The sequence below is a fragment of the Melanerpes formicivorus genome, unplaced genomic scaffold (assembly GCF_026170545.1).
Source record: "Melanerpes formicivorus ecotype bairdi unplaced genomic scaffold, bMelFor1.0.p_v2 SCAF_5, whole genome shotgun sequence".
In the NCBI taxonomy this organism is placed as follows: Eukaryota; Metazoa; Chordata; class Aves; order Piciformes; family Picidae; genus Melanerpes; species Melanerpes formicivorus.
Genome location: NW_027142357.1, coordinates 4261150 through 4280583, shown reverse-complemented (window position 1 = coordinate 4280583; position 19434 = coordinate 4261150). Strand labels below are relative to the sequence as shown.

Here is a 19434-nt window from a genome sequence, read left to right as displayed (position 1 = left end):
GATGAATCTGACTGATAGAACTATGGTACTTTAGATTATCATCTCAACCTGCCTCCACAGGGTTGAAATAAGCAGCAGAGTTGGCAAGACAGAACATGTTTGCATTGCATGGCTTAAACCTACCTGTGCATCTGGCTTTATAGTGAAGTTCTGGAGTGCAGGTACATGCTCTGTGCTGGTAATCCAGGCTGCAAAATGGGGTGAAAGGGAAATCATTGTGTCCCAGCATCCTACAAAGCTATTTATAGTATCTTCCACCTAAACATAAGGAAAAACTTTGCTGTGAGGGCAACAGAGCCATGGAACAGGATGCCCAGAGACATTGTGGAGTCTCCTTCTTTGGAAGCACTCCAGTCCCCCCCAGGATATTGTGATCCTGGGCAAGCTGCTGCTGTGGGTGTCCCTGCTTTACCAAGGGGTTGGACTAGATAATCTTCAGAGGTCTCATCCACCTCACACCATGATGGGATTCTGTGATAAGCTAAATCTGTGATGGCTACATTGTCAGATACTCACATAGCAAACTCTGCCATTTGCTGGTTGTTCAATGTTGTCTTACAACACTCAGAATGCAGTAAGTCAGTAACTGGTGTTTCTTTTCAGTGCTTAAGAATTACATGAAGTACCTTCATTGTAAGCTGATACTTCACTGTTTAATATACCATTTATGTTGTGCTGCTCTTGCTGTAGTAAGGCATGGGGAAGTGTGTCATGTGTAGTTAGACATAAGGCTTTCTTTCAGAAGAATGGACCTAATGTTTTTTTTTTTAAATATTTCTTACAGGCACTTGCAAGAAGCCATATGTGGCACTCATTGATGGCATTACAATGGGAGGGGTAAGTTTGGCACCTTGGTGTGCTACCTGATATAATGTCCTATTCTGTACTTGATTTGAACGAAGCACACATGGGGCAGTTCAAATATTTCAATTTAAGAACAAGCATTGTGATCTGAACCCTTGTCTCTTGCCTGCCAGGTTAGAGTGCTCCTCTTCTAAGTGCTCCTCTGTTCTTTGACAGCTAGTACAGCTCCTTTCTCTGAGGATCTATTATTGTGGTGACTAAAAGAACAGGAAATGGCCCTCAACAAGTTTTTTTCAGAACACTGAAGTGTGACTTTGTAGATCATAGAAGAGCTAAGAAGAGTTTTCCACTCAAAAATGATAATATAATTAAGTGTAAACACTGAAAAACTGGAAAAATACTATCCTAAGCTAAACTTTTAGCAGACATTCACAAGTATTTTCCCAACAAATAATCTGGAAATGCATCTTCTTTCTCACCTGTGTTCCTGTGACATGAGTTATAAGATCCTGATTATCATCCATGCTCCCAAGGCTCCTAAAGCAACATGGAGAAGACTCCATCTCATTCCTAATTATACTCAGTGCTAATAATTGTTTCAGCAGTTCCTGGCTCTAAGCACCATGAGTAGGTAGTTAAAAGGGCAATACCATGCCTTTTCTATATGGTAAAATGCTCTTCAGTTGGGCATCTGTTGGACAGATTTGCACCACAACAGAGTAGAATACAATGATCTGAAGCTGTTTTGAGCAGTGAGTTTGACACTGAAGTCCATTTGCCATATTAGAATCATAGAATCAATAAGGTTGGAAGAGACCTCAAAGATCATCGAGTCCAACATATCGCCCAGCGCCTCATGACTACTAAACCATGGCTTCAAGTGCCATGTCCAGTCCCTTTTTGAACACCTCCAGGGACAGTGACTCCACCACCTCCCTGGGCAGCACATTCCAATGGCCAACAACTCTCTCTTTGAAGAACTTTCTCCTCACCTCAAGCCTAAATTTCCCCTGGTACAGCTTGAGACTGTGTCCTCTTGTTGTGAAGCTGGTTGCCTGGGAGAAGAGACCAACCCCCTCCTGGCTACAACCTCCCTTCAGGTAGTTGTAGGGAGCAATAACATCTCCCCTGAGCCTCCTCTTCTCCAGGCTAAACAACCCCAGCTCCCTTGGCCTTGCCTCATAGGGCTTGTGCTCGAGGCCTCTCCCCAGCCTCATTGCCCTTCTCTGGACACATTCAAGAGTCTCAATGTTCTTAAATTGAGTGGCCCAGAAATTATTGTCCCTTAAATTTACGTTATTTTCTTGCACATCACTATATTGGTTTACAGCCTATTTAAGTTTGTCAAAGACAGGGTGCAAGAAATGGAACACTACGTGATAGAATCATAGAATGTTTTGAGTTGCAAGGGACCTTCAAAGGTCATCTAGTCCAAACCCCCTGCAGTCAGCAGGGACATCCTCAACTAGATCAGGTTGCTCAGAACACAAAAAAATAAATCACACAAGTTTTAACAACTGAGTTTCTAATACACTCAGGTAGTTAAAATCACTACTGCTGTGCAGATAGCATGGATCTATGCTGGGAACACTCTGAATCAGACAAGAAAAAAAAGACCTGGTTGTATTTCAGCAGTGTTGGCTGAAGGCTGTTGATAGATGGCTTTCCTGAGGGCTTCATTTGCCAACAGATGGGGCTGTAGAGCTTATTTGCTGCATCTCCTTTCAACGCTCCTGTAGTTGATAAAAAATTGGTATTCAAGAGAAATGTGTGTGTACATCTTTTTGTACTTGCTCAGAGCAGTAAGTTCAAGTGACAGGTATGTGTGATGAAGCAAATATCACTCTGCACTTTACTGAAGAATAGTGAAATAAATCATGAATACCACATTTACAGCTAAAGGGTGATGTAGACCCTGTTGGCCTGTTGTATCACAGAATTTCAGGAGCTGGAAGGGACCTCAAAAGATCATCTAGTCTAACCCCCCTGCCAGAGCAGGATTGCCTGCACCAGTTTACACAGGAACACATCCAGGCAAGTCTTGAATATCTCCAGAGAGGGAGACTCCACAATCTCCCTAGGCAGCCTGTTCCAGTCACCCTCACAGTGAAATTTTTTTTCCCCTCATATTTACCTGAAACTTCCTATGCTTCAACTTCCACCCATTGCCCCTAGTCCTGTCATTGGACACCACCGAGAAGAGCCTGGCTCCATCCTCTTGGGACTCACCCTTTACATATTTATAAACATGATGAGGTCACCTCTCAGTCTCCTGTTCTCCAAGCTGAAGAGCTTCAGCTCCCTCAGTCTCTCCTCTTACAGAAGATGTTCCACTCCCTTCATCATCCTCGTGGCTCTGCATTGGACTGTTTCAAGTAGTTCACTGTCTTTCTTGAACTGAGGGGCCCAGAACCGGACACAATATTCCAGATGCAGTCTCACCAGTGCAGAGTAGAGGGTGAGGTCACACCCTTTCTAATCCACCCTAGAATGGCATTGGCCTTCCCAGCCACAAGGGCACATTGCTGGCTCATGGTCATCCTTCCATCCACCAGGACCCCCAGGTCTCTTTCGCTTTGACTGCTCTCCACCAGGTCCATCCCCAACCTATACTAGTGCATGGAGTTCTTCCTTCCCAGGTTGAAGACTCTACACTTAACCCTTGTTGAACTTCAAATTTCTCCCTGCCCAGCACTCCAGCCTGTCCAAGTCTCGCTGAATGGCAGCACAATCTTCTGGTGTGTCAGCCACTCCACCCAGCTTGGTGATGTCAGCAAACTTGCTGACAGTGCTCTCTGTTCCCTCATCCAGGTCATCAATGAGTGTATTGAACAGCACTGGTCCCAGTACTGACCCCTGAGGGACACCACTAGACACAGGCCTCCAACTAGACTCCATCCCATTGACCACAACTCTGACTCCTTCCCTTCAACCAGTTCTCAATCCACCTCCCTACCTGATCATCCAGACCACACTGCCTCAGTTTAACTTCAAGGATAGCAGGACAAGACGTCGTAGCGTGAAACTAAAAATGAGGTGTTTTAAACTAGATATGAGAAGGGAACGTTTTCCTCTGAGGGTAGTGAGAGACGTTGCCCAGAGAGATAGTAGAAGCCTCATACCTGGAAACATTCCGTGTCAGGTTGGATGGGGTTCTGAGCAATGTGGTGGAGTTGAAGAAGTTGCTGCTCACTGCAGGGGAGGATGGATTACATGACCTTGAAAGGTCCCTTCCAACCTAAAGCATTTCATGATTTTATGATACTGTTGAAGGTAACACTGGGCACATGCTCTTATGTTGCTAAAACCTTCTATTCAGATTATTTTAGTTGACTTCTATCCATAGATTATTTCCTTGAAATTAAATACCTGAACAATACACAAAAAAGGAATTTAAACCTTTTTGTTTGACATTATTGTCTAGAAATAAGGGTCTAAGTTTGGACTTCTTGGTTGTAGAAAAGTCCAAATCTTTTCCAGAGCTCTTTGGAGATGATTAGAAGTATGCTGTGTAAGCCCAACCTAAATCTGTAGTTTTAAATAGAACTTTGGCACAGAATATTTTATTGTGTCAGATACTCTCACAGACTAAAAGAATCATAGAATGGTTTGGGTTGGAAGGGACCTCCAAAGGTCATCTAGCCCAACCCCCTCTGCAGTCAGCAGGGACATTCTCCACCACATGAGGTTACTCAGAGACTTGTGGAGCCTGACCTTGAATATATCCAGGGGTGTGGCCTCAACTACCTCCCTGGGCAACCTGTTCCAGTCAGGTGTTCCACCACCCTCCTGGTAAAGAGCATGTTCCTGGCATCCAGTCTAAATCTTACCTTCTCACATTTCAAACCATTGCTCCTCATTCTATCACTGCAGGCCTTTGTAAACAGTCCCTCTGCAACCTTCTTGTAGGCCCCCTTCAGGTACTGGAGGTAAAGTTCACCCAACCTTATTTCCATTCCCAGCTCCCTTAAGTGCCTGGGGCTCACTTTGTGAGAGCAATAGCAGTATCTAGTACTGACTGCCTTTCTCTCTCCTCAGTAGAGAAGAACCTGTGGTATACAGACTGGGTGTATGAGAAGACACCCTGTTAACTGAGCCTTGGGGTTCATGAGTGGCTTTCCAGTACTTTTGTGAACACACCTAGCAGTACAGGTTTTGTAGATGAGGTATCACAGTATCACTTAGGTTGGAAAGGACCTCGAGGATCATCGAGTCCAACCTATCAACACAGACCCCATGACTAGACCATGGCACCAAGTGCCACGTCCAATCTCCCCTTGAATGCCTCCAGGGTCGATGACTCAACCACCTCCCTGGGCAACCGGTTCCAATGCCAAATGACTCGCTCAGTGAAGAACTTCCTCCTCACCTCGAGTCTGAACCTCCCCTGGCACAGCTTGAGACTGTGTCCCCTTGTTCTGGTGCTGGTTGCCTGGGAGAAGAGACCAACCCCCTCCTGGCTACAACCACCCTTCAGGTAGTTGTAGAGGGCAATGAGGTCACCCCTGAGCCTCCTCTTCTCCAGGCTAAACAATCCCAGCTCCCTCAGCCTCTCCTCATAGGGCTTGTGTTCAAGGCCTCTCACCAGCCTTGTTGCCCTTCTCTGGACACACTCAAGTGTTTCAATGTCCTTCTTAAACTGAGGAGCCCAGAACTGGACACAGTACTCAAGGTGCGGCCTAACCAGAGCAGAGTACAGGGGCACTATGACCTCCCTGCTCCTGCTGGCCACACTATTCCTAATGCAGGCCAGTATGCTATTGGCCCTCCTGGCCACCTGGGCACACTGCAGGCTCATATTCAGGTGGCTGTCGATCAGCACCCCCAGGTCCCTCTCTGTTTGGGAGCTCTCCAGCCACTCCGACCCCAGCCTATAGCTCTGCATGGGATTGCCGTAGCCAAAGTGCAGCACTCGGCACTTGGACTTGTTGAAAGCCATCCCATTGGACTCTGCCCATCTGTCCAGTCGGTTGAGGTCCCTCTGCAGAGCCTTTCTACCCTCTAACTGACTAACATCTGCCCCTAACTTTGTGTCATCTGCAAACTTGCTGATGACTGACTCTACCCCTTCATCCAGATCATCAACGAATATGTTGAAGAGGACAGGGCCCAGCACTGATCCCTGGGGGACACCACTGGTGACTGGCCTCCAGCTGGATGTGGCACCGTTCATGACCACTCTCTGGGCCCGGCCCTCCAGCCAGTTCCTAACCCAGCACAGAGTGTAATGGTCCAATCCATGGGCTGACAGCTTAGTCAGCAGTTTGCTGTGGGGGACGGTGTCAAAGGCCTTGCTGAAGTCTAGGTAGACCACATCCACAGGCCTCCCCACATCCACCAGGCGGATCACCTGATCATAGAAAGAGATCAGGTTGGAGAGGCAGGATCTGCCCTTCCTAAATCCATGTTGGCTGGACCTGAGCCCTTGGCCATCCTTCAGGTGCGCAGTTATTGCCGCCAGGATAATCTGCTCCATCACTTTCCCTGGCACTGAGGTCAGGCTGACTGGCCTGTAGTTTCCAGGTTCCTCCATCCGACCCTTCTTGTGGATGGGGACCACGTTGGCCAGTTTCCAGTCATCTGGGACCTCACCGGTGAGCCAGGACTGGAGGAAAATGATGGAGAGTGGCCTAGCTAGCACATCCGCCAGCTCTCTCAGCACCCTAGGATGGATCCCATCTGGTCCCATGGACTTGTGGATATCCAAGTGGCTCAGCAGGTCCCGAACTAACTCCTCATGGATTTCCAGGGTATTACTCTGCTCCCCGACCCCAACGCCCAGCTCCGGAGACCACTCGTCCTGAACTCCTGCCTTGCTGTTAAACATTGAGGCAAAGAAGGTGTTCAGGACCTCAGCTTTATCCTCATCCTCAGTAACTGTGTTCCCCTCCAGGTCCACTAGGGAGTGCAGGTTCTTCCTGCCCTTCTTCTTATTATTAATATATTTATAAAAATGCTTTTTATTATCTTTGACTGAGGTGGCCAGCTTCAGTTCCAGCTGGGCCTTAGCCTCCCTAATTTTATTCCTACATAATCTAACAGCTTCCTTGAACATACCTCGAGAAGCCTTCCCCTCCTTCCAAAGGTGATACAGCCTCCTCTTCCCCCTTAAATCCTCCAGGAGCTGCTTGCTCATCCAGGCCGGTCGCCTTCCCCGCCGGCTTGCCTTCCGGCACGTGGGAACCGCCAATTCCTGTGCCTTCAAGAGCTCCTGTTTGAAGTAGGTCCAACCCTCCTGAACCCCTTGGTTCATGAGGGCTGGTACCCAGGGGACTTTGCAGACAAGTTTTTTAAATAGGCTGAAGTTCGCCCTTCGGAAGTCCAAGGTGAAGGTTCTGTTGGTGCTCCTCCCAATCTCCCTGCATATTGAAAACTTCACTATCTCGTGGTCACTGCACCCTAGGCAGCCTCCCACGATCACATCTCCCACCAGCCCTTCCCTATTGCAGAACAGCAGGTCAAGCAGAGCCTGGCCCCTGGTAGGCTCGCTTAACAGCTGTGTCAGGAAGCAGTCCTCCATTCGCTCCAGGAATCTTCTGGACTGCCTCCTCCCTGCTGAATTAAGTTCCCAGCAGATATCTGGGAGGTTGAAGTCACCAACAAGGACAAGATCAGATGATCTTGAGACAGCCTCCAGTTGCTTGTAGAACAACTCATCAGCCGCCTCATCCTGGTTGGGTGGTCTGTAACAGATTCCAATCAGGATGTCAGACTTGTTAGGTTGTCCTCTGATTTTGACCCACAGGCTCTCAACTACCTCATCTTCCACCACAAGTTGTGTGGCAGAGATTGACTCTCTAATATACAGAGCCACCCCTCCTCCTCTTCTCCCTCGCCTGTCTCTCCTAAAGAGCCTGTAACCCCCCACTGTAGCACTCCAATCGTGGGTGCTGTCCCACCAAGTTTCTGAGATGGCGACTACATCATAGTCGCCCTGATGGATTAGGACCTCCAACTCCTCTTGCTTGTTGCCCAGGCTGTGTGCATTGGTGTACATGCATCGCAGCTGGGTTCCTGACTTCTCAACTGACCCTACCTTGCGCCCTACTCTTACCTCTGCAGAGGGACCGATTGCCTCACCCACCCCCTTCAGACCTAGTTTAAAGCCCTCCTAATGAGCCCTGCCAACTCCAGTGCCAGGACTCTCGTACCCCTTCTAGATAGATGCACCCCATCAGGACCCAGCAGGTCAGGTGAAGTGAAAGTTGCCCCGTGGTCATAGAACCTAAAGTTCTGCCGCTGGCACCATCCCCTGAGCCAATTGTTGATGGTGTGGGTTCTCCCATTCCTCTCAGTGTACACCCCTGACACTGAAGGAATTGAGCAGAACACCACTTGAGCTCCTGCCCCAACAATCAATTGTCCAAGGGCCCTGAATTCCTTCTTAATTGATTTCTTAATTGAAATTCTACATCTGAGTTAACACAGACATCTTTAAGGTTATTATTAGAGAGCAGAATTTTGTAAAGAACTGTTTGAGACTGTTAGTCACTCAGGTAGTAAGGTCAAACGCATTCAGCTTTAGACTGCACAGAAGCATAGAGCTGAGAGGAGCCTCAGGATTATTTTGTTGCACCTGAAGTAGGGTTAAATGTAGCAAGATGATTGCTTAGCAGATTGTCACCTAATGCATTCAGAACTCTCCAACAGCAGAAATTGTGTTGTCTTTCCTAGATGTTCCTCCTCAGTGCTTATTCTTTCTAGTTAAGATTCTCTAGTACAAGCAGCTTAAATTGGACATGTGTAACCAATGTATTTCTGTCTTAGTCACAGTTCTTTAAGAACATTTTCAGATGCTTGCATTCCTTGCCCCTAGCCATCTCTCTTTAATAGGGATAAGGATAGTTATTCAGCCTTTACTATAGATTAGGTCTCCTGGGTCTTCCTGCAATCCTCTGGAATCTCTCCACTTTGTGTACTTTACAGTTCGTTACCAGAGACCAGGCACTATTTCAGATGGAGGATTCATCAGCACCAAGTAGAGCAGAATAATTTCCATCTATATATTACAGAGATATTCTGCCACAAACATCCCACATAAATAGCAGTTTGTCAAAGCATCAGGTGCCTGGAAGTGACCACAAGCTTCCACCCCAGTGCATTTCTTTTTCACTTACCTTTTACCAGTGTTTAAATCCACCTTGAATGAGAACTTCTTTGTTGAAGAGTCAGTCTTGTGGAGCTACCCTTTTCATAGACTCATAGAATGGTTTAGGTTGGAAAGGACCTTAAAGATCATCTAGTTCCCACTCCCTTGTCACAGGCAGGGACACCTTCCACTAGACCAGGTCGCTCAAGGCCTCATCCAAACTGGCTCTGAACATCTCCAGTGAGGGGGCATCCATCATCTCCCTGGGCAGCCTGTTCCAGTGTCTCACCATCCTCTCTGTAAATAAATTCTTTCTAATCTCCAGTCTAAATCTGCCCTCCTCAAGCTTCAATCCAGTCCTTCTCATCCTTTCACTTCAAGCCTTCAAAGACTACAAGGAAGTACTCAATTTCTGCCCCCAGAAACCTGAGTTCTCCAGCAGCTGGCGTTGTCTTTTATAACCCCATGACTGAGCCAGGTGTATTGAATCTAGGCTTCAGCCTTTTGGTGCCTCCTTCTAGAGACTGTTACAGCCTAATACTTTGAGTGGTTCTTTTTGCAGCAGCACTGCAGCATGATTATTTGTGTTAAGTTCATGGTTGCTATTAATATTTAATAGGAATAGATAAATAGGAAGGTATTAGTCCCTTAGAAAACATACTTGCCACCTCTACATTTGCTTTTGCTTTCTTAAGTGTTCTTAGTTCTCTTCATAGAATTAGAGCATCATAGAATGGTTGGAAGGGGTCTTAAAGATCATGTGGTTCCAACCCCCCTGCCGTGGCCAGGGACACCTGCTAGACCAGCTTGCTCAAGGCCCCATCTAATCTGGCCTCACTTTGCTAGTTCCTATCTGATCTCTAAAGTGAGATGGTTTTGAAGTCTGATCTTGTCCACCAAAGTGTTTGCCTTCACAAAACATAACCTGTGAATGATAGCAATCCTTTACTTCATCAGCCAAGCAGATAGTATCAAATAAAAGTTAACCGTTGGCTTCTGTGTGATCTCAGAAAATTGCAAACTGCTGGTGAGTCTTAGTATGCTTTCAGATGATTGTGTCCACTGTTTCATAGTGATACCACCTAGGCTGCAGTTCAGTAGTTTGTTTATGAGAGGAAACTCTGCTGTGTTCTTGGGGAAGCATCAGAAGCATCTCAGTTCAAAACATGAAGCTTTCCCAGAGTGCTGCCTGCTGAGGGATCTGAGTTGAGTACCTCATGTTTCGCTTTACTTCTGTTTCATGTCAGTGCCACTTCATTTTCAGCAAAAGATGCCAGAGGCCTAACGTTGTTAGAGGAGTGTTACTTTCCTTGTAAATCAGATCTCAGGACCTGATATGTTGGTCTTGAGGTAGAAATCTGCTCAGTTGAATTTGCATCCTTGTGTCTGTTGCATCATGTGAAGTCCATTTATCTTATTAAGGGTTTAAGAAAGATTTGACTTGTGGGGAATGATGTCATCTTAAGTGGCTTCTGGGGAAAAAACCAACAGAATATTCCTCTGTGTTAAACTTTCACTGTGCTTTAATCAATGAAGACTTCAATTTTAATGAATAATTTTCCAGAGGGAGTTTGTTGTGATTTATGTCAATTTTAGCTTGACATATTTGGGAAATTTTACCTTGCAGATTCTGAAAAGGTTTTATAAGTACAAAGTTTGTTCAGCAATGCTTTGTGTATTTCCAGTGTTCTGAGATCTAAGGAGAAAGACTTGATGGGCATTTACATCAGATGTGTAATTTCTCTTTGTAGTGATGGTCTTCAGTAGGTGAAGGTTAATGCCTGACATGCAAAATATCAGAGTAACTGCAGGTGCTACTGAAATCAATCAGCAGCTTTTGAAAACAGATTAAAAACCGAATCAGTCCCCATGCTCCTGTGTGTGTTTAGGGATGTTTGCTGCCAGAAAATGCATGTTGGCATGCCACAATAGGAGTTGGCCTACTTCCCATGGTTGCCCTGTATGGAAAAAAACATTGTTGCTTTTTTCTTAGCTGTTTGAGGTTCTTGCATAGAATAAGTAGCTGAAAGCTGTGGAAGAATTTGCTCCAAAGATATCATATGAGGTTGTCTTTTTCTGTCCCAGAATCAGTATTTCTAAAGGAAACCACAGAAATGAGAATTCTGTGAAAAGATCAGTTCCTGAAATAAAAACATTTCTTACAAAGACAGCTCATGTCAATATTCAGCAATATTCATAGAATGGTTTAGGTTGGAAGGGACCTTAAGATCATGATGTTCTAACCTCTATGCCATGGTCAGGGACACCTTCCTCTAGACCAGCTTGCTGAAGGCCTCATGCAGCATATCCTTGAACACATCCAGGGAGGGGGTATCCACAACCTTCCTGGGCAGCCTGTCCCAGTGTTCCACCAACCACACTAAAGAATTTCTTCCTAATCTCCAGTCTAAATCTGCCTTCCTCAAGCTTCAATCCATTTCCTCTCATCCTGTCACTACAACCCCTTGTAAAATGTCCCTTCCCAGCTTCCTTGTAGAGCCCATTACAGGTCCTGGAAGGCTGCTCTAAGGTCTCCCTGGAGTCTTCTTTTCTCCAGCCCCATCTCTCTCAGCCTGTCCTCATAGCAGAGGTGCTTCACCCTTCTGTCCATCTTTGTGGCCTTCTCTGGACCCACTCCAAGAGTTCCATGTCCCTCATGCTGAGGTCTCACAAAGGCAGATTAGAGGAGCAGAATCTCCTCTCATGTGCTGCTGCTCATGCTGCTTTGGATACAGCCCAGCACACAGCTGCCTTGTGGGCTGCCAGCAACTGTTGCAGGCTCACAGTGAGTTTTTCATCAACTGACACCCCCAGGACCTTCTCCTGGAGATTGCTCCCAAGCTATTCCTCACCCAGCCTGTATTTGTACTTGGGATTGCCCTGACCCATGTCAAACGCTTGGCCTTGTTGAACTTCATGAGTTTGGCTTGGGCCCACCTCTCAGGCCTCTAACTCTTTTGCAGTGTTCACATGTAATTTAAGGTGTACTGTTTGGATTAAGGCTTTTTTCTAATGCTTCTTTTAATAAAAACATAATAAACCAAACATCTAAAAAGTTTTGTAATTCAGTATTCAAAGAATCAGCCACATCTAAATGACTTCTAAAGTCTAAATGACTTCAACTGAAATATTGTTGAGGGGAAAACGTTAGGGACAAATTTTTTACCATGAAGGTGGTAGAACACTGCAACAGGTTGCCCAGGGATGTAGTTGAAGCCCCATCCCTGGAGATATTCAAGGTCAGGCCAAAAAAGGCTCTGAGCAGCCTGATCTAGGAGGATGTTCCTGCTGACTGGAGGGCAGTTGGACTTGATGACCTTTGGAAGTCCCTTCCAACTCAAACTGTGTTGTGATTCTATGATTCTGATAAAATATTATGGAGTGGGGTGGGGGAAGTTCCCTATTTCTTCCACATTGCACTATATCTTTCTATCTGTATTTTTATTTATTTGCTTTTAGGATGCATTCATTTAAGTTGTGTGAATATAGCTTTTAATCAGAGGTGTAGATGACAGCATCTAAGACCAACATTCAAAACCCAGGGAACATTAGAATGAACCATCTCAGTAAATCTCCTATTCGTTGCCCACTTGTGAGATGTTTTTTCATCAGAGGAATGTTCCTTCATGAAGTGCTGTGGCAGTTTCAGGTGGATGTTGCTCACAGAACAAACAGCTATTCATTACAGAAATTCTGCTTATTTGTTATTAATAGACATTTATCCATGTCATGTGCTTTGAGTGACTGCAGCACATAGATTTGATGAAGAATGATTATTTTACATAGCACAGCACTTCTGTGCTGGACATTACTACTCCTTTTTTGCTGCTGGGAAACTGGAACTTAAAAATGAGCCATGTGCTTCTTGGGAGTTCTGATTCTTCTTTGTCTTCCTTTTTATGTTGTGCCTCTTGTCAGTCATCATGCTCTGAAACATGAACATCTCTGGCTTTGTTTTAATTTATGCTCTAAAATCTGCCCTGAAGTAAAAGTCAAACTAAACCTCGATAAGCTGCTTTCCAGTTCTCTCTCCCCCTTCCTCTGGAAACTCACTGATGTGCACCACTTAGAAGCCTGTGGCCTGTTTTGTTGCCAGTGTTTTAAAACTGAAGGCAACTTTACTGTAAAACAGAATGTTGTGCATTGAGACAAATCTTTGTGAGACTGACTCCACAGCTTCTGTAATGTAGGATGCTGAAAACAATGCTGAGGCAATACTAAACCAGGACTCACTCTGCTGATGTTCCAGTGTATTTGCCATCTGGCACGCTGGGCTGCCTGCTAAGCTCCTGCTGCATCTGATCCTAGCCACAAAAGCTGCACTTCATTTTGTAGCTAATCTATCTCTACTACAGTATCAGCAGCTCTTGACATTAACAAAAAAACCCCACTGATGGGCAGTTTTGCATGTGGTGTTATTCCCCAAAGGGCTTGTCAGAAAGCACTGCCTTGAAAACAGGAACTTTAAATTCAGGGTCAGTACAACTCCTCTCTGCTCCCTCTCCCAACTCTACAGTGACTGAATTGCATAGTGTATGCCGTGAAAAGGAATAGATACCACTGTTTTAGACCCAGAAGATAAAGGCAGACTTCCTTAATGTTCATTGTACATGTACATTGTTGATGATACATAGTTGTACTGCATTTAATATTTAGAATTACAGAATAAGTGTTTGCATTCCTGCACATATAGGCCGCACAACAAAGCAAGCTCTCTCTGAGACTAAAGCTCAAGTTTTAAGCTCTACTTTCCTGATTTTGTTTTCCCCTGCAACCTGTGTCTGTCTAAATGAGGTTTTATTTGTGGCTTTATGCAAAGCTTTTCTACCCCTGCAATGTGGACTGTTGTTGGAGAGATTTTTCATAGATTCATAGACTGGTTTAGAATGGTTGAAAGGGACCCTGATGAGCATCTGCTTCCAGCCCCGCTGCCACAGGCAGGGACACCTTCCACTAGACCAGGTTGCTCAAGGCCTCATCCAAAATGGCCTTGAACACCTCAACAGAGGGCACACCCATCACCTCCCTAGGCAGCCTGTTCCAGTGTCTCACCACTCTCACTGTACAGAGTTTCTTGGTAATACCCAGTCTAAATCTTGACTTCTCAAGCTTAAAGCCATTTTTGCAGGCTTCTGCACAGATTTGTTCATTCCATTTAACACCAGACTCCTTTCTTGCTTAATGTTCCACTATTTGTCTCTAATTCCTTCATGCAGATACCTAGTCTCACATCAAGTGTTATCTCATTTCTCTCTCCTTCCCTTTATCATAGATCAAGGAAAAAAGCTCTGAAGAGAATTATCTTTGTCTGCTTCTCTGCCCTTTCATATTTTCTCTATTTTTTCTCTTTTCCAGAGGAAGTGGAATGCTCATTTTCTCCTCAAGTTAGTCTTAATCTGTTTTCTACTTTCTAAGCATTTTTTTTTCCCAGAAAAACAGAACATCACTCCAAAATCCCCTTAGTTTACTTATGTCATCCCAAATAACTCTGCATCTGCTTAAGAACAGTCCTGTTGCAAGGGCCTGTCTTCAAGAACAGGAAGTGTGTCTTTGGTGTTAAGATATAACCTCAGAGCTTAGGCAGGTGTTGATGGGGTTTCCCTCCTGCTTCCCCTGCACTCCCTGCAGATTTTACTGTGTTGGTCATAGAGATTTCTTGCAGTAGGCACTTTTTCAGGTGATACAGAGGAACAAAGGGACAGAGACTTTCCAGTGCTGAAGAAGGCATGAGGAAAGCATTCTAAATTCTGGGTAATCAGGAGGAAACCTTGGTAGGGCTTTTTATGTGTGTGCAAGATCTTACAGCTGCTTTGAGACAATCTTCAATATTAATAGAGGCTAGGAGATGATGTGATTGAGAACAGCCTTGCAGAGAAGGACTTGGGGGTTCTGGTGGATGAAAAGCTGGGCCTGAGCCAGCAATGTGCACTCACAGCTGAGGGGATGATGGCATCCAAAGCAGTGTGCACAGCAGGTCAGGGGAGGGCATTCTGCCCCTTTGCTCTGCTAAATGACAAAACCCACTGTTTCTTGATGCTGCTTTTCAGATACCCACATAGGGTTCATTTGTATGGTCATCACCAGAGAAAATTATATTCTTGGTCCAGATTGATCTGTTGTGCTGCATTGCTCTGGTTAACTAAGTCATCTTGTCTATTACTATCTACAGATAAAAAAGGATTATACTCTTTGCAGTGGTCTATAACATTAATGATGAGTGAAGATTAATTGTGATTGGGTTTAAGATTTGCCATGTCTGGATGCAGGGGGTAATGCTCTTACAGCAGTGATTTTTGATCTAACATAGCTATAAGCTCCTGCTGCTTCCCAAATCAATTCCAGTCACTTGCTTTGCCAGCTGATGCTTTTGAAAACAGTTTTGCTGCACCTTGGCTGTCTTTACACATCTCTATTCAGACATAGTTGCCCTTTGTTGTGTCATGCTCAGTTTGTTTGTTGATTGTCACATTTCTTGAATGGCTCTAGCCCTACCAGAACTGAATTGTGTAGTTAAAAGTGAATGTAATCAATTGGTTGTGAGCTGTTACAGCAGGACTTTCATTGCAGACAGCATTAATGTTGGTATTATCATTCAGTTGCTTGCTTTAAGAGCCAAAAATCACAAAGCACAGAATGCATGGAGTTGGGAGGGACCCTCGAAGTTCATCTTGACCAAGGACCCTGCAGTGAGCAAGGACATCTCCAGTTAGATCAAGTTGCTCAGGGCCACATCAATTTTGACCTTGAAGGTCTCCAGAGATAGTGCCTCAACCACATCCCTGGGCAACCTGTTCCAGTATTTCACCACTCTCATTGTAAAGAACTTCTTCCTTATGTCCAACCTAAATCTGCCCTGCTCCAGTTTCAAACATTGCCCCTCATCCTATTACCACAAGCCCATCTAAACAGTCCTTCCCCAGCCTCCTTGTAGGTCCCCATCAGATATTGAAATGTTCTCCCCAGAGCCTTCTCTAGGTTGAACAGCCCCAGTTTTTTCATCTCACTCTCAAGAGGTGCTCCAGCCCTCTGATCATCATTGTTGCCCTCCTCTGGCCCTGGTCCAGCACGTTCTATGCTTTATTAAATCCGAATTCTTTACCAGCCTACTAAAGAAGATCCAAACAACAGGTTGTCCAAGGAGGTAGTTGAGGCCCCATGCCTGGACATATTCAAGGTCAGGCCCAACAAGCTTCTGAGTAACCTGACCTAGTGGAGGATGTCCCTGCTGACTACAGGGGAGTTGGACTAGATAATCTTTGGAGGTCGGTTCCAACCCATTCTGTGATTCTATACTATAAAACTTGAAGTCTATCTAGAAAACAAATCCAGTTATGACTTAAGCACTTGAGACAGGTGAAATGTGATTTAATTACTTCTTTCAAAAGAAAATTACCTCTTTCAACTTTTTATTATTAAAACTCTACAGTTATTTTTATCACTACAAAAAGAGCAAGCCTGGAAGAGAAGCTCTCTTCAGGGAGTTCACACTCAAGTCCTTGTTACTTAATACTCAAACTGAAAATTTGGGTCCTTATACAAATTTATGATTGTCTAGAAAATAAACCAGAAAAAATGCTTTATAATAATTTTTGTATTTTTAGAAATGGGATTAACATAAAATCATACAGAATCACAGAGTGTTAGGGGCTGGAAGGGACCATCCAGTCCAACCCCCCTGCCAGAGAAGGATCACCTATACCACATCACACAGGAACAGACCCAGGCAGGTCTTGGATATCTCCAGAGAGGGAGACTCCACAACCCCCCTGGGCAGCCTGTTCCAGTGTTCTGTCACCCTCCCAGGCAACCAGCACCAGAACAAGAGGACACAGTCTCAAGCTGTGCCAGGGGAGGTTTAGGCTGGAGGTTAGGAAGAAGTTCTACACAGAGAGAGTGATTGCCCATTGGAATGGGTTGCCCAGGGAGGTGGTGGAGTCACCATCACTGGAGGTGTTCAGGAGGAGACTTGATAAGGTGCTTGGTTGCATGGTTTAGTTGATTAGCTGGGTTGGATGATAGGTTGGACGCAATGATCTTGAAGGTCTATTCCAACCTGGTCTGGTCTGTTCTGTTCTATTCACAGTGAAAATTTTTTCCTGTGTTTCCATGGAACTTCCTGTGCCTCAGCTTCCACCCATTGCCCCTTGTGCTGTCATTGGGCATCACTGAGCAGAGCCTGAGTCCATCCTCTTGGCACTCACCCTTTATATATTTATAAACATGAGTGAGGTCACCCCTCAGTCTCCTCCAAGCTAGAGATCTGAGTCTCCTCTTCTCCAAGCTAAAGAGACCCAGCTCCCTCAGTCTCTCCTCATAAGGGAGATGTTCCACTCCCCAGTGCTCCCAATCATTAGAAAGAGCAAAATGGATATGATATCTTTTAAAAGTCAGTATACAAAGGTCGTTATTGCTGTACATGCATACACATAACAACAGGCTTTCCCAAGTGTAGTGAAAACATGGTGTTATGAAAAGAAAAGCTGGAAGTGATGAAGTCACATTTCCATTTCTTTTAAGAGTCATCCAGCTGTTTAGGAGTGAAGGTAGCTTTACAGAAGCTTTGCATTTGCAAGAGGACTACATACATGGCCACCACCCTTGCTGCTGCTACTCAGCTTTACAACCTCTCACCAGTCCTCAAGTGAAAGGGCTGAAGGACAGCTGAGGGACAAGACCAAAGATATGAATAAGCTTCAAATAGTTCTTGAAATAGTATTTGCCTCCTTGAGAGAGCAACACTTCACGTCTGTGGATTTGGCTTTGTCTCTGGACACAAACTCATGTGATAGCCTCTTACCCTAAGTGTCCATTTATCAGGAAATTAGATTGGAATCTTAAAAATGTTTCTATTAAAACCCAAGACTGCCAGATATGAATTTTACAGAGAAAAGAGCTTGAAGATACTCTCAAATGTAGTCATGCATCACCCTAATGGAATGAGCAGTGACAATTAATTTCTCGCTGGGCAGAATGTCAAGAGAAGCCAGGGAAGGATGCACAGGAATGGTGTGAGGAAATGGAGCTAATTTTTATTAAATTGAGATATGTTTTTAAAACTTTAATGTAGAAACCCACCCAAAGATCTCTGCAGATAAGCAAAATAAAAAGATGCTCTGCTATGTTCTTTGCTCTCCTTCAAAGCCTATCAAGTGTAAAGTGCTTGTCCAGTTACTTACCCAATTAACATGCCTGGTTTGGATAGAAAGTATGAGGTACTGTAAAGATGTTTGTAAAAACTGGTGGCCTTAGTTAGATGAAATGCCATTTTCAAGGATCTAAACCATCACAAATGTCACTCAAACATCTATTTTAATCTTCAAGAGACACTGACTTCTTCTGGCCAATGATATTTAAGCGATCCAGGAGAGCCCATGGCATCCTGGCTTGCATCAGGAACAGTGTGGCCAGCAGGAGCAGGGAAGTCATTCTGCCCCTGTACACTGCACTGGTTAAGCCACACCTTGACTACTGTGTCCAGTTCTGGGCCCCTCAGTTTAAGAAGGGTGTTGACTTGCAGGAATGTGTCCAGAGAAGGGCAAAAAAGTTGGTGAGGGGTTTGGAACACAAGCCCTATGAGGAGAGGCTGAAGGGAAGGAGCTGGGGTTGCTTAGCCTGGAGAAGAGGAGACTCAGGGGTGACCTTATTGCTCTTTACAACTACCTTAAGGGAGGTTGTAGACAGGCAGAGGTTGGTCTCTTCTCCCAGGCAACCAGCACCACAACAAGAGGACACAGTCTCAAGCTGCACCAGGGGAGGTTTAGGCTGGAGGTTAGGAAAAAGTTCTGCACAGAGAGAGTGATTGCCCATTGGAATGGGCTGCCTGGGGAGGTGGTGGAGTCACCATCATTGGAGGTGTTCAGGAGGAGACTTGATAGGGCACTTGGTGCCATAGTTTAGTTGATAAGGTCGTGTTGGATGATAGGTTGGACGCGATGATCTTGAAGGTCTCTTCCAACCTGGTCTGGTCTGGTCTGGTCTATTCTATTCTATTCTATCATATCTCAGTTAGAATAGAAAGAAATGAATGGATGAAAGGACTAAGCAAAGGGAAATTTAACAGTGAGGAAGGAAAGTAAGATGGAAAAATGAGAGGGATAAGAAAGAAATTATTTGTATGAAGAAACTTCTTGTGAAGTATTGGGTAAAAGGTTTTGTCTCCAGGTAGGGTCTAGCTGTTGTTTCTGTTGATGTGTATCATGTAGCTAAGCTTTGAGAAGTGAGATTTCTTTACCCTGCTGGGGACAGGCTGAGAGAGTTGGGGCTGTTGAGCCAGGAGAAAAGGAGGCCCTGGGCAGACCTTAAAGCAGACTTCTGGTACCTGAAGGGGGCCTACAAGAAAGCTGGGAAGGGACTTTTTACAAGGGCTTGTAGTGATGAGAGGGAATGAAGTTTGAGGAGGGCAGATTGAGACTGGAGATTAGAAAGAAATTCTTTACAGCGAGGGTGGTGAGAAACTGGAACTAGTGGATGCCCCCTGCCTGGTGGTGGTCAAGGCCAGGTTGGATGAGGCCTTGAGCAACCTCATCTGATGGAAGCTGTCC

The 19434-nt window shown here is 45.0% G+C and overlaps 1 protein-coding gene across 5 annotated transcripts in view; it reads left to right on the top strand.

The window, feature by feature from the left end:
* The window catches only part of HIBCH (3-hydroxyisobutyryl-CoA hydrolase), a 59429-nt gene that overhangs the window by 6234 nt on the left and 33761 nt on the right, over positions 1 to 19434 (top strand). For all 5 annotated transcript variants that reach the window (XM_068137910.1, XM_068137911.1, XM_068137912.1 and 2 more), the window contains exon 6: positions 785 to 837. In XM_068137910.1, coding sequence (XP_067994011.1) covers positions 785 to 837 — 53 coding nt within the window. The remainder of the gene's footprint in view (positions 1 to 784; positions 838 to 19434) is intronic.